Source organism: Ambystoma mexicanum, chromosome 8 (assembly GCF_040938575.1).
Source record: "Ambystoma mexicanum isolate Mex_15411 chromosome 8, UKY_AmexF1_1, whole genome shotgun sequence".
In the NCBI taxonomy this organism is placed as follows: Eukaryota; Metazoa; Chordata; class Amphibia; order Caudata; family Ambystomatidae; genus Ambystoma; species Ambystoma mexicanum.
Window position 1 is genome coordinate 1,632,339,616 of NC_090929.1, and position 12,339 is coordinate 1,632,351,954.

Genomic DNA, 12,339 nt, shown 5'->3' on the forward strand with positions numbered 1-12,339 from the left:
TGCTGTAATGGAGGTGGGGGAACTTGAAAGATTGGAGTATGAAAATGTGAAGCTAGCTTTGATAGCTAGATTTGGGAAAACTCCTTCCCAGTACCTTAGGAGGTTTAGGACCCTCAAAAAGACTGATGGCACCCCTTGGGCTACCTGGCTGTGTGAATGTTTGAAGAACTTAGATGCTTGGGTAAAAGGTTACAGAGTTAACACTTTTGAAGGAATGAGAAATCTGTTTTTATTGGAAACTATTTTTGATGCCCGCTCTCCTGAGCTGAGACAGCACTTGGCTGACTCTAAGGACATTGATCCAAAGAAGTTAGCCAGAGCAGCTGACTTATGGGTAGCCAACAGGGCCACTCATCAGGATTCTGGGGTCACTCACAAAAAGGATGAGGGGAAGCAGCACAAAGATGAGGATGAGAATAAAGATAATTCTAATTCTAACCAACCAGAAGAGGCCCCCAAACCACATAAGGGTAGATCCCCTGGGAAACCTGGTAGAACTAGTGAATCCTCTGGTGCCACACCAGAGGGAGGTCAACAGAAACCCCCATTCCAGAGAGCATTTGGTAAATGCTATGTCTGTGGGTCTGTAGACCATGTGAAAGGAGATCCCAGATGCCAGGGTAAACCTGCAGGGGTCAGCACTGCCTCTTTAGCCTTCAACCCTGAGGAAGAAGTACAAATGGCTTGTGTTTACTTTCCCCTATTGGCTGAAGAACCCTTGGGCGATCAAGCCAATGTATCCTTAGAGCCCCTGTGTCTGGGTAAGATACAGAATATGGGTGTGTATAACTCCATTCCAGAGAACTCCAAAGGGTATTTTATGGACAGTTCTTGCAAATTTTATGGACAGTTCTTGCAAATGGCCAGAACACCCCTGCCATGAGAGACACTGGGGCCAGCAGAACCGTTGTGGATGAAAGCTTTTTCAAGCCCGAGGATGTTGCTAAGGCAACCAAAGGCCCCGCTGGATTTGCTGGAGGCCCTGTCCAACTGGTTCCAATTCTACCAGCTCTCATTCAGTGTAACAATATGACAGTTAGGATTCCTGTCAATATTCAGAGTGAGGTGCATGGGATAGTCCTGTTAGGGAATGACGTAAAAACTCTAGGAGTAGTGTCCAGTACCCCCAGGCCTCCCAGTGAGAGGAATCAGAACCAAACCAAATTGGCTAGAGAGGCAACCTTAAGAGACCACTCTGAGCCCCCCGAGTAAGCCCTTGTGTTAGTAAGTTGACCTCTAACCAAGGCAAATCTAAGGCTAGAATAGTAGGGAAATGGGAGCCCCAACCAAGCTCCATCATTCCCCATCCAGTTGTAAAGTCTCTGACCCCCCTGCTTCTGAGGAAGAGGTGGATAGACACATTGGAACCCTCTCTACGCCTGTGAGAACTGGTAATTCTCCAAGCTGGTGGAAAACCAGGAAAGATTGGTTTAAGGCTAAACACCTTAAGACTGTTGGATCTTCTACTGAATACTCCAGTATACATCCTAGTGTTAGGAGAGACACTTCTAAACCTGGTAAAACCAGATCTCAGAGGAAGTGCAAGCATGTACCTTGCTTGACCACAGCCCCTCCAACCAAGATACCTGAAACCCAACCTGCTCTTGTGAGAGAGGTGGTGAGGACCCATGGAGGCCCCTCTAGGTCTAAGGGATTCCTTTCTAAGGACACCTTGAAAAAGCCTATTGTAGGTTCAGAGGTTGTCACAACTTCTGAGCGACTGTTAGATCAGATCCTCTATACCTTAAATAAGAAAGATGTACCAAACAAGGTTTGTAGGTCATATAGCTTGCAAAAAAAAACACCTGATAAAAAGTGTCATAGCAAGGGTTACAAAAGGTTGCTGGTGTACTCTGCAGGTCATTTAACCAACTTGCAACAGGAGGTCCATCCTGGCGGGGATTAGATCCTCCTGTCCCTTAGTCTGGGGGGGACAAGTGTTAGGGAGAATTCTCATAAATGTGCTAATTCCCTCTACCTTAGAGACCCCCTGCTCTTTTGCTAAACTTTGGGGCTTTGAACTTTTAAATTCTGTTTGTTTTCTGTGTTTATTTCTTTTGATTATGGAGTTTTAGATAACTCCATAGGCATCATCTGTTCATGTGTGTTACACAGCACCGTCAGTGCAGTGACACAGGGATGTCTTTTAGACTTCCAAATGGTTTAAAAACCTTCTCTGGGATAAACTACTTTTTCCCAGAGAATGTAAGGTCAAATTGACTTTACTAGTTTTTTTAAATTCCTCGACCTGGCACACACTATCTTCCTATAGAGTGCTGTATGGGTTACCCAGTATCTCCTGTGTCTAGATACCCATGTAGCAGGCAAATGCTACCCTTTCCTATTGAAATGGCTGGTGGCAGTGGTTTTACAACAAACTACCATGATTTTTCCCTACCGCGAACACCGGTAGCTAAAAATCACAGGAGCCATGTTTTTCAAGATGGCGACTTAAGCCCCTTTGTTCAAACAGGTCCCGGTCTTCTTTTTTCGCCATTTCTTTTTGGAAAGGTCCTTCTAGATTTTGTCTCTGCACACCAAGCCAGGTTTGGTCCCTTTGTTCTTATGCCTTTGGCGGGCTTCAGGATTGAAGACCACCTCTGGCGCCTGAGTGTCTGGGGTGGCAGGAAGTGAGGGAGGTGCCCGAAACCCCCTCTGCTTAGTCTCCTAGGAGACCCAAATGCACTCTGGCGTGATTGGCTGGCTGACTGTCCGGCAAGGACAGCAGCCCTGCTCGGTGAGTGACAGCTAGGCTGGAATGAAAAGGAGAAAACTGTTTAAAAGGTGAGTCTCTTGGACTGGAAAGCGTAGTCGACCACTGGAACGAAAGAACCGAAGACGAGCTGGAAGAGGATAGCTGCTGCAACTCCTGGACCATTGGTTCAGGTCCGAATTGCCAAGTTCATCTCAACAGAGAAGCCCTTTCAAGGACGACTTCTTCCTTTGAGTTGTTGGGACCAATCAACTTGTAAGCCACCTCGATACCATTCCCAGAGCTGGTTAGGTTTAACCACGGGGAAGGACACCAGCTTGTGGGTTTGAAAACAGATACTCGAACTGAAGAGCTTCCATTTGCCAGCTTGTTTGACCAGTCCCTGCGCAGTGCAGGAGTCCCCCGACGTCCTCCCTCTTGTCCCCACGACTGAGGCTCAGGAACAGCGAGATCTGCAGGAACTGCCAGGAACCAATGTCTTCAGCTGCATCATTTTCTTCATATTAAGGTACTGTGTCAACCCAATTGAGAGAACTTACCTCTCACGGCGAAAGTTCATGGAACTTTCCCAACTTACAGGCCTAATCAGCTTGTGACCCAACATATGATTCTTTTTCATACAAACTACTTCTGAGAACATTGGCAAAGACTTTACTGTTTACTACAAGAACTGCTCTTTCTTATCCAAGACACTAGCCCATTGACTTTGGCCTAGGCCTATTGAACTGAATCGAGTCCTATAGTGAACTGAAACTATTTGCACTGCACCGCCTAAGAAAGTATTTGTGATCTAATCTATTAACTTTCATTTTGATCCTATTTCAGGGGAGCCTAATTTACTCAGTAACTTATTGGTTTGGTATTGAAGTGTGTTTGTGTATAATATTAACTTGCCTCCTTCTAGTGAATGTTTTCTAAATGACTCTGTAATAAATTAATAGGTTTTTACCAAGAAACCTTGAGTGTAAGTGTCTACTTGAACCACTGTGATTGTAAGACCGCTGTGTAACATCCTTGTACTGCTCACATTCCCTCTTGAGGTAAGCCTGGCTGCTTAGCTCACTACCAAAAGCTGTGTAGTATAGACTTCTGCCAAAGGTTGGTTTTGCCTACACCTGTAGACCTTATTGTATGTGGTTGTCCCAGAGGGTACTGCATGCAATGCTGCCTAACAAACCTCACCACCCATATAGCTATGAGGTCATAATCTGAAACTCCTCGATCCAGCTAATCAGGTGTCACTCAGTTAACCCAGTAACATTTCTCACAGACCCAGTGCAACCAGTAGACAATGTGTATGATTGTTCTACTTATGGGGAAGGATTAGATGCCTTAACACATATCAAGAGAGATGTCTTAGATGAGGGAGAGATATTTTAATCATCAACAATCGATGAGAACACAGGTTACCGACACATGGGATCAGCAGTAGTTTGTTATGAAGGGGGGATTTGAGGGCATATCCAAAATGAAAATGAGACTGCTGCAGCACTATTCTGCACAAGTAGCACAATTTGTGGCATTGATAACAGCGATAGAAATATCCAAAGGATGTTGTGCCACCATTTATTCAGACTCTGCATATCTCACATCCACAGTGCACTCAGGGTTGTCTAGTTGGAAGAGGAGATGGTTTAAGACATCAGATGAAGCACAGGTCCAGCATGCAGCTTTACTTGCCAGATTAATTGAAGTGCTACTCCTCCCTTCAGCGCTAACAGTGGTTAAATGTGCCGCTCATACCAAGGGTACAGACTTAATATCTCAGGACAATATTGTAGAGGTCACTGCAGCAAACAAAGCAGCACATTTAGTACATGCTCCACGGCAAGTTCCTATATTTACAAATATCTCACAACAGCAGGTACTAATTGCTGAACCCTATAACGCCCTGCCAGTGACTCAAATAACAGTATTGCAGGAACAGGCCTCCTAGCAAGTGCAAGAACTATGGACAAAGAGAGGGTGTTCTTTATCTCCTACAGGGATACTGATTTCATATGGAGACAGGAAACAGAATATTTCAGGGAAGCTCGTTATGTCCCAGGAACTCCTTAAAATGTCCCTTGACCAACTACATTACAGGGATATGAAAAGTTTGGATTCCAAAGGATCATTGGTACAGGAATAAGGAGGAGGAGTTATTGGTTAATAAATTAACCAAATGGGAGAGTGTAAATATGCCCTAAACGTGAGTGCAAGTAAAAGTTAAGAAAACTCTTTTGAGCAAGGCTTAGGCTCTGGTAGTGACATAGCTCTCACTTGCTTTTTGTGGTGTGACATTGGGCCTCATTACGACCCTGGTGGTACGGGGTTAGCGGCGCCGTAAAAGGTGCCGGCGCCGTTTACCCCGTACCGCCTCATTGCAAGGTCCCCTCGCGGGACCCAGGAAGTAACGCCTGGTCAAACCAGGCGTGCTTACCGGGTCCCGCGAGGGGAAGAGGGAGCAAACAACGGGCCAACTCGTAATGGCCCGTTGTTCGCTCCCTCTCCCATTCCCATTCAGCCCTATGGGGGCTGAAATGGGAATGGGGAAGGACCGGGCCCGGGTCCTTGGAGGGAGGAATTACCGGGCCTTCCGAACTCGGAATGGCACGGTAATTCCCCATTCTGTGGACCCGGACGCGATTTCGGCGGCAGCCATGCCGCCAATAGCGGCATGTCTACCGCCGAGGTCGTAATGAGGCCCATTGTATTTAGAGTATACATAGTTTTGCCACATTTTAGGGAGTACCTGTGTTGTTTGTTGCTTAGGGAAACATATGTGGAGCAAAGCATTTATTTTGCATTACACTGCCCTCTTTTCTTCGTTACATTCATATTAATAGACAGGGTTGGGTAGTTTAGATTTGTTTTTGCACATTGCAGGCCAAATCAGATTGTGACCCAACATATGATTCTTTAGTAAGTGATGGTGTAAGTTGTTGCAGTGAGCAAGTGGGTTGCCATGTTAGACTAGGCCTTTGCTAAAGGCTGTAGGCTTGTGGTTTTAGTGTGCTAGGCCACATTTCTGAGCTATGGTCCTTTAATGGAATTTTATTTCTACTGTTAGACAAAAAGCTTCAAGTAGCCAAGGTTAGGATGTGAAGGGATGCAAAAGTGTTTCTAATTATTTGTTGAAATGGAGGCAGTTCTCAGGGCCTGAAACGAGACTGGATACAGCAGGTGCCTTCCCACACGATAGGCGAATGAATGCACACTGATTGTGAAGGACACAGCTAGACATGTGAGAAGGCCCCAGCAGCAGTATTGCCTAAATATAGAACTAAGCTGTGAGCACAGCACCCCCCAGCAGGGGCAGGGTACATGGTTCTGCAGTAACAGTGACTTGGTAAACCAAATAAATAGAAGACATTAATTTTCAGAAGCAGGACCTAAGTCACGATTCTTTTATGCAGTTATTCATGTCAGAAGCTAACAAGAAAGTTGCTTCCTGAGTTGGCAACATTTATCGAGACGGGAGCTGCAGTATTTGCAAGTGCAAAGGGTGGGAAGCAAAAAGGCCCAATCATGGGATGGGGATTGTGGTGTTCCAGGGGATGCAACAAAGTTTTTGACTTTACTGATTGCCACACACCGTATCATTGGTCCAACTCGGTGGGATGCTACAGTCTGAGCTGTCTCAGACTTCACCATCCAATTAGTGCAGAGCATTTTTATCAAGTGCACCATGGAGAGTGCCAACCAATCACTGCCATCTAATTTCTGCTGGCTATGAAAGTTACATCATGTTTCAGTAGTAGTATTTTGACGATCACAAAGGTTGAACCCTCCAATTACAGTGCTCAATGTGTAGGCGTCTTCTGGGGCTTAATGACAAATGGGAATGTTGGTCTTAATGTTGCATTCGTAGTATATTTAAATTTTGCGCTTTTACATTTTAAATATTGTAGCCTGGAATGGGTGTGTTGAGATGTTCGTCAGTTCATTTCCACGTAGTTGTCTGTTTCTTCCGGCCAATATTTAGAAAGAAAATGTTGTTTTTTCTTGCATTTGGTGCGCACCATTTTGATAATTATTTCCTATTTCTTAGATTACTTTTGGGAGATTGCTCCTGGACATGCTACTATAGCAAGATGTGAAAAGTGATTGGTGTTCACCTATAGGATTGCACTTAGAGAGAAGGGGGGTCCTCTCCCCTCACCCACTTGTGAGGCAAAAAACCTTGGGATCATCTTTGACTCCTCTCTCTCTTTCTCTCCACACATCACGGACCAAGAAGTCCAATTTCTAGCTTCAGCTCCTCAGGGGCATTCTATCTTTCGTCACCTTCCCCAGAAGCTCAATGTCTCCAGAGCCCTGGTTCTTCCTAGGCTGGACTACTGCAATAGTATATTTTGCTGAACTTTGCATTAATATGCCTTTAAAAAAACATAAACAATCATTTTAAAAAATGCATTTCCTTGGTACATTGTTTCATTTGTATGTTATGTTAAAAGTACTTTTTCATTTGCTGTCCCCCACCCGCAACATCCCTCTCTTCTTTTCTTTATATCATGTCCCCCAGTCATCATGCATGGGGGAGCCCCCCAGTAACATCCTTTGGCCATGTGGACTGGTCCTTCTCCTGTACCCGAAACTGCATCCTTCTGCCTTTTTTAAAAAAAAAAGGTGTTGCTTGCAACATGAAATTGTGCGGCCACCCCACACCAGCTGACTCATTTGCCCCCTGCTCTCAAAGGCACCTGATCCCATGATCGCTCGCTTAACCATTGGAGCGATAGCAGACTATTGCAATGCTCTTTCTGCAAGCATCAACAGACTCTTCAAGGTCTGCAGGTTCTTCATGTTATAGTGCTAGAATTCTCACACAAACTCCTAGACAAGTTCTAAGATCTCTCCATTGGCTACCTGTAACAGCCATAGTCGACTCTGCTAATGCCATGTATGTCGTCCTATCTAAACAAGTGCAAACTGCGCAAAATTGGATTGTGTGCCACTCTGGTGGCCCCCCAAGTCTTGCACAGCAGAGCACGTAGCAGGGTATTGCAGTGATCCCTGCAAAGCAATGCATCTCTCTGCCAGAAGACCTTCATCTTGTAACTGATCGCCCCCTTCCCTTTAGGAAGAAAATTAAGTCTAGGATGGATTGTGGGGCCGGCGGCGGCCATGCGGCCGGCCTCAATGGTGCTGGGGAGCCCAGCACCATGTTGGTGTGCCGGGGTCACCCGGACTTGCTTTGCAGGGCAGGACCCAGTGAGGCTGTGGGGACACAGCCTGGGAGCAGGAGCTCCTCGGATGCCAGCAGCATCCTGGGTGGTGGGTTCCTGGGTAGGACCCACGGCACCAGGCAGGTCTGAGGGGGCCCATCCCAGCAGGGACCTGCAGGGCCGTGATCACACAGAGTGGGCCTGCAGGCCCAGAAGGAGAGACAGAGACAACAGATGTTCCATGGTTGGAGTCAGATGTTCCAGAGTAGGAGTCGGCAGCCGTTCTGCTACACGTGCCTGCAGGGGCTCCTTTTATCAGTTTGGGTCATGACAGGCATGGCCCATCTTAAAAAGGCAATACACGTGGGAGGGACACTACATTAAAAGGGGACTACACTTAGGAGGGTCACACATCACAGGATGTTTTACTTGTCTTCTCATCTCGTGCTTGGTTAGAGCTAAATTGATCTTAATACAAATAAAACTACGATTTTGCCCCCACCAGCGCATGAACCCTTCATCCTTGTTATTTTTAGTGGCTGCTGTTTCTCACCTTTTTTCATTTTATCTTTTGATTTTCTAACTTGTGTGTTTCCAAAGTATCTTTCAAACTTGAATCTTTTACATTTTTGTTTTCAAATCTGCATCAGATATCAGATAGGGGTGTGTCAATAACACAGGGGGTAATTTTAAAGTAAATGCAATTTGTACGCAGGGGACTGCAACATTAGCACTTAGACGCTCTTCGGTGTCATGCATGCTATTTTCAAAATAGTGGAAAAGTGAAGAATTAATCAACGAAAAATCTGCTTTACTCCGTATGTTTACACTCTGTTTCGTATAAATGTAAACATTGCCTGCTAATTACGCCTTGCATGTGTTGTTTTCTAATGGATTCTTGCGGAATCTGCCTGCTATTTAGCAGGTGCAAATGTGAGCGTATTCCATAGGGATCCATTGGCTTTACACCTGCATGAACATCTCATACAATCATAAAACCTTTGAGCCTCTCCTGTACCTGAGAAGGGGCCAGACATGTGGCAGAGTACTAAATCGAGGTGTGCAATCATTATGCCTCACTTTTACGCCTCCCTTTAATGAACCACCCCATGAAATGACCTATATAACGTCCACTTGAGACTAATGGACGCCTTCAGTTTACAGTTGTTCATGGCACTTTACATTTAAAGTAAACAATTCCACTCTCGTTCATTTTTCTTACAGATCCTCTATTTATACTTGTGGGCAGCGGCAGCCGTTGTGCAGGTCGTGTTGATATCAATTCAGCTGTGTTTGTGGGAACGGTGTGTGACAACGGCTGGGACCTGAACGATGCACAGGTGGTTTGCCAACAGCTGGGCTGCGGGTCAGCTGTGGCTGCTCTGCGTGGGGCCTACTTTGGAGAGGGCAACGGAGCCATTATCTGGGACAATGTGCAGTGCTCCGGGTATGAAAGCTTCCTGTGGGACTGTCCCAGCCAGTGGTTGAGCAACAGCTGTGGACACGATCAAGATGCCAGTGTGATCTGCTCAGGTAAGCCTCAAAACATGGTACATTTATTAATATCTCGCATTTATTATACTTTTAAGAATTTCCATCAGAAATTCTATATGTAGCGTGTTAAAAGCGTTGACCGTGTTTTCACCGCCAGTGTTTTACATGTCTGCACTTTCTACGTATAGTTTTCGGCGTGGGCATTTTCGTCAATTTTTTTCTTTTAAAATACAAATGTGTTGTGTGTTTGGGGTAAAGGTTTGGGGGTGGTGAGTGGCAGGGTAAGGTCATGGGGGTGGGTTGGTTGGGGAGTTATGCCCGAAAAATCGACGATAACGCCCACAGCCAAAACTGCACGTTACAAGTGCAGACAGACCTAGGCAGAGCAACCAAGGTCAACATTCCACAGCTAGGCAGAAATGTAACCTCCTGGCGTCCTTGGCTCAGCTCGAGGTGGTGCGCTGGAAACTGGCTCACTGCGCAATGCAGGGTAACACATCATTACTTAACAGTGAGTGAAAGGCACACATGCTGTTCTGGCTCTATGTTACTCATGCTACATTTGTTCCATACAATTGGATACACTGTCATGCTGAGACAAAGGACAGTGGCTATGGTTAGGGAAATGTGCGTAAAATCACACAATGAGTAAAGACGTATCAAACAGCAGAGCATGCACTCAGTAACCAAAATAAATGCATGCTAACACTCAGGATGTGCAAGTAGAATGTGATTCACATATTAGTAGAGACTGGAGGGGGCTGTCTGTACTCCTGCTCTCTATATGACAGAGGAGAGGCACAGAGGACCCCAGCCAAGTTTCTCTAGTCGGTAGCTATGGTCGAGCAATCAAGGCCTAGCTTCTCAGGAGTTGATGTGGGCTGGTTCTTAAGTACAGTGTAGTCCCCAATGACCCACAAAGGAATGTCTGCACACTGTATTAGTTAAAACACAGTCTTTATATAATTAAGGTTCAAGGTTATGTACACGATCACAATAACTCACTTTGTGCTCAGTTAATCTACAATAGCAAATATATACAGTTCTAAGTGGTACCACAATTATTATCAGATTTCATTAAAGTGCATCAACTGTACTCTGGTCAAATGTCACACAAATCAATTAATAAATGGTAACCGACAATAGACATAGGAGGAAAGCAGTTGGTTAGAGCAATTGGCAGACTACTGGCCCCTACTACTAGACACAGTTCTGTGTGGAGATCCCCCCCAGCTGGGCAACCTGTAAAATTAAGATATACCACACGCCCAGTCCATATATTGTTCATGTAGTCTTATTTCCTTCTAAAATGTTTTTACCACCTCAATGTACGTGGAATAGCAGAGTTCCTCGAGAAGGTGTCGATGGATCCATCTGGAGTGACTCCAATTAAAGCAGGAGCCACGGATCGTCGACGGCCTTGAGGAAAGTGAACTTGGCGTCGATGATCGTCGATGGAAAGTTCGGTGGCATCGAGGCAGCAGCTTCGGTCCTTCGGTGCTCTTCGACGACGAGTCGAAGATGTCCTGCAGGGATGAGGCGTGCGGGGCACCTCGTGGTTGATAGTTCAGGACAGCAAAGAGTTTGTGAAGAACTGTGGCCCAGCAAGGGCGTCGAGTCGTCCGGCGTCTCTACGATCTCTGGGTGGCGGGAAACCCAACGGCAGATGCTCCTTGGCGCGTCGACAGCCTGGCCTTCTTCGGTGGGATAAGGTGGTCGGCGGTGCAGACGAGCGCATCCGTGAATCAAAAGTCTTAGGCAAAAGGATCTTTGCGGCTCCAGTCATCGACGGCACGGCATCAAGAAGTCCCCGTTTCTGGGCAACTAACTTCGACGGGCCTCCAGCAGCTATAGCAAACCTGTGAACCCTGGTCCGCGACGGTGGACGGCTGTGCTGTGCTTCTCTTGGTTTCTCGTCGGCGCTTCCCGTCTCCGGCTGACAGTCTTTCGTAGGCTGACTTCCAGGGTGCTTCGGCGAAGGTTAGCAGTGCACGATGGTCCCTCGTAGCTCGGGAAGAGGGCGCCTAACCAGGTCCTCTCTGGATCAGCCCCTGAAGACACAGCAGCTTTCAGATCGATGAAGTAGAGCTGCAGCAATACTTTTCTACGAGCAGGGCATCAAGGTTAAGCTTCAGTTTCAATGTCAATTTCAACTCCAGCTTCTGAACGATTTCTAGCAGTGAGAGCCCCCCAGATATACTAGTTGATCTCCCATTCATTCTGCTGGGTCACACTCAGGCAACCAATCACTCAGAAGGGCATTCAGCAGTCAGTCAGCCAATCAGGCGCACAGTGCCTTCAGGCCATTGTTCTCCATCCAGACACTCACAACACAGAATGTGGATTTGGACAAGTACCACACCATTCAACACTGCACACTGCATTCATACCAGTTTCGGACAGGGCTGTCTCAGTCATTATGTGTCAAACACCAGATACCAGACATCCACAACAAGAAGTGCATATTCGGCACACACTCCATTCACCCAGGTACCACCCACAGGCGTACCCACAACATACGGTTGTTGGGAAGGCTCCAGCCAGTCTGGTTGGCACTTCCCCACACTACCATATATGGAAATTCCACTCAACAGCCAGTCAGGGGGAAGGGACAGAGTCAGGGCTTCCCGGGACTTTGGGAAAACCAAGGTAACAGGCGATGGAAGGCAAGAACCCACGGGGGCCATCTTGTTTCCATCAGGAATCTACTGATTCCAATGACAGGGCCCGGGAATCCCAAAATGGAGGACGCTCAGGGTCCCTGTCAATTCAGCACAGAGCTGCCACCAGCCCATACCCTGCTCTGTGGGCCACACACAGGTGCCCAAAAACATACACTAGGGGCGCAGGTTGTACCCCGACCCATGGGTGCCATAAGGGTATCCCATGGGTCTGTACACCAAACCAAAAGAGAGAGCTGCACCGCCAGGAGTCCCACATGACTTACTGCACGGAAACCACGACAGAACACACAGTAAAAAG

At 46.6% G+C, this 12,339-nt stretch overlaps 1 protein-coding gene across 1 annotated transcript in view; it reads left to right on the plus strand.

The window, feature by feature from the left end:
* The first annotated feature begins 214 nt into the window (after positions 1-214).
* The window catches only part of LOC138473430 (deleted in malignant brain tumors 1 protein-like), a 650,575-nt gene continuing 638,450 nt past the window's right edge, over positions 215-12,339 (plus strand). The window contains exons 1-2 of the mRNA XM_069612089.1: positions 215-563; positions 9,088-9,396. Of these exons, the coding sequence (XP_069468190.1) occupies positions 215-563; positions 9,088-9,396 (658 nt within the window). The remainder of the gene's footprint in view (positions 564-9,087; positions 9,397-12,339) is intronic.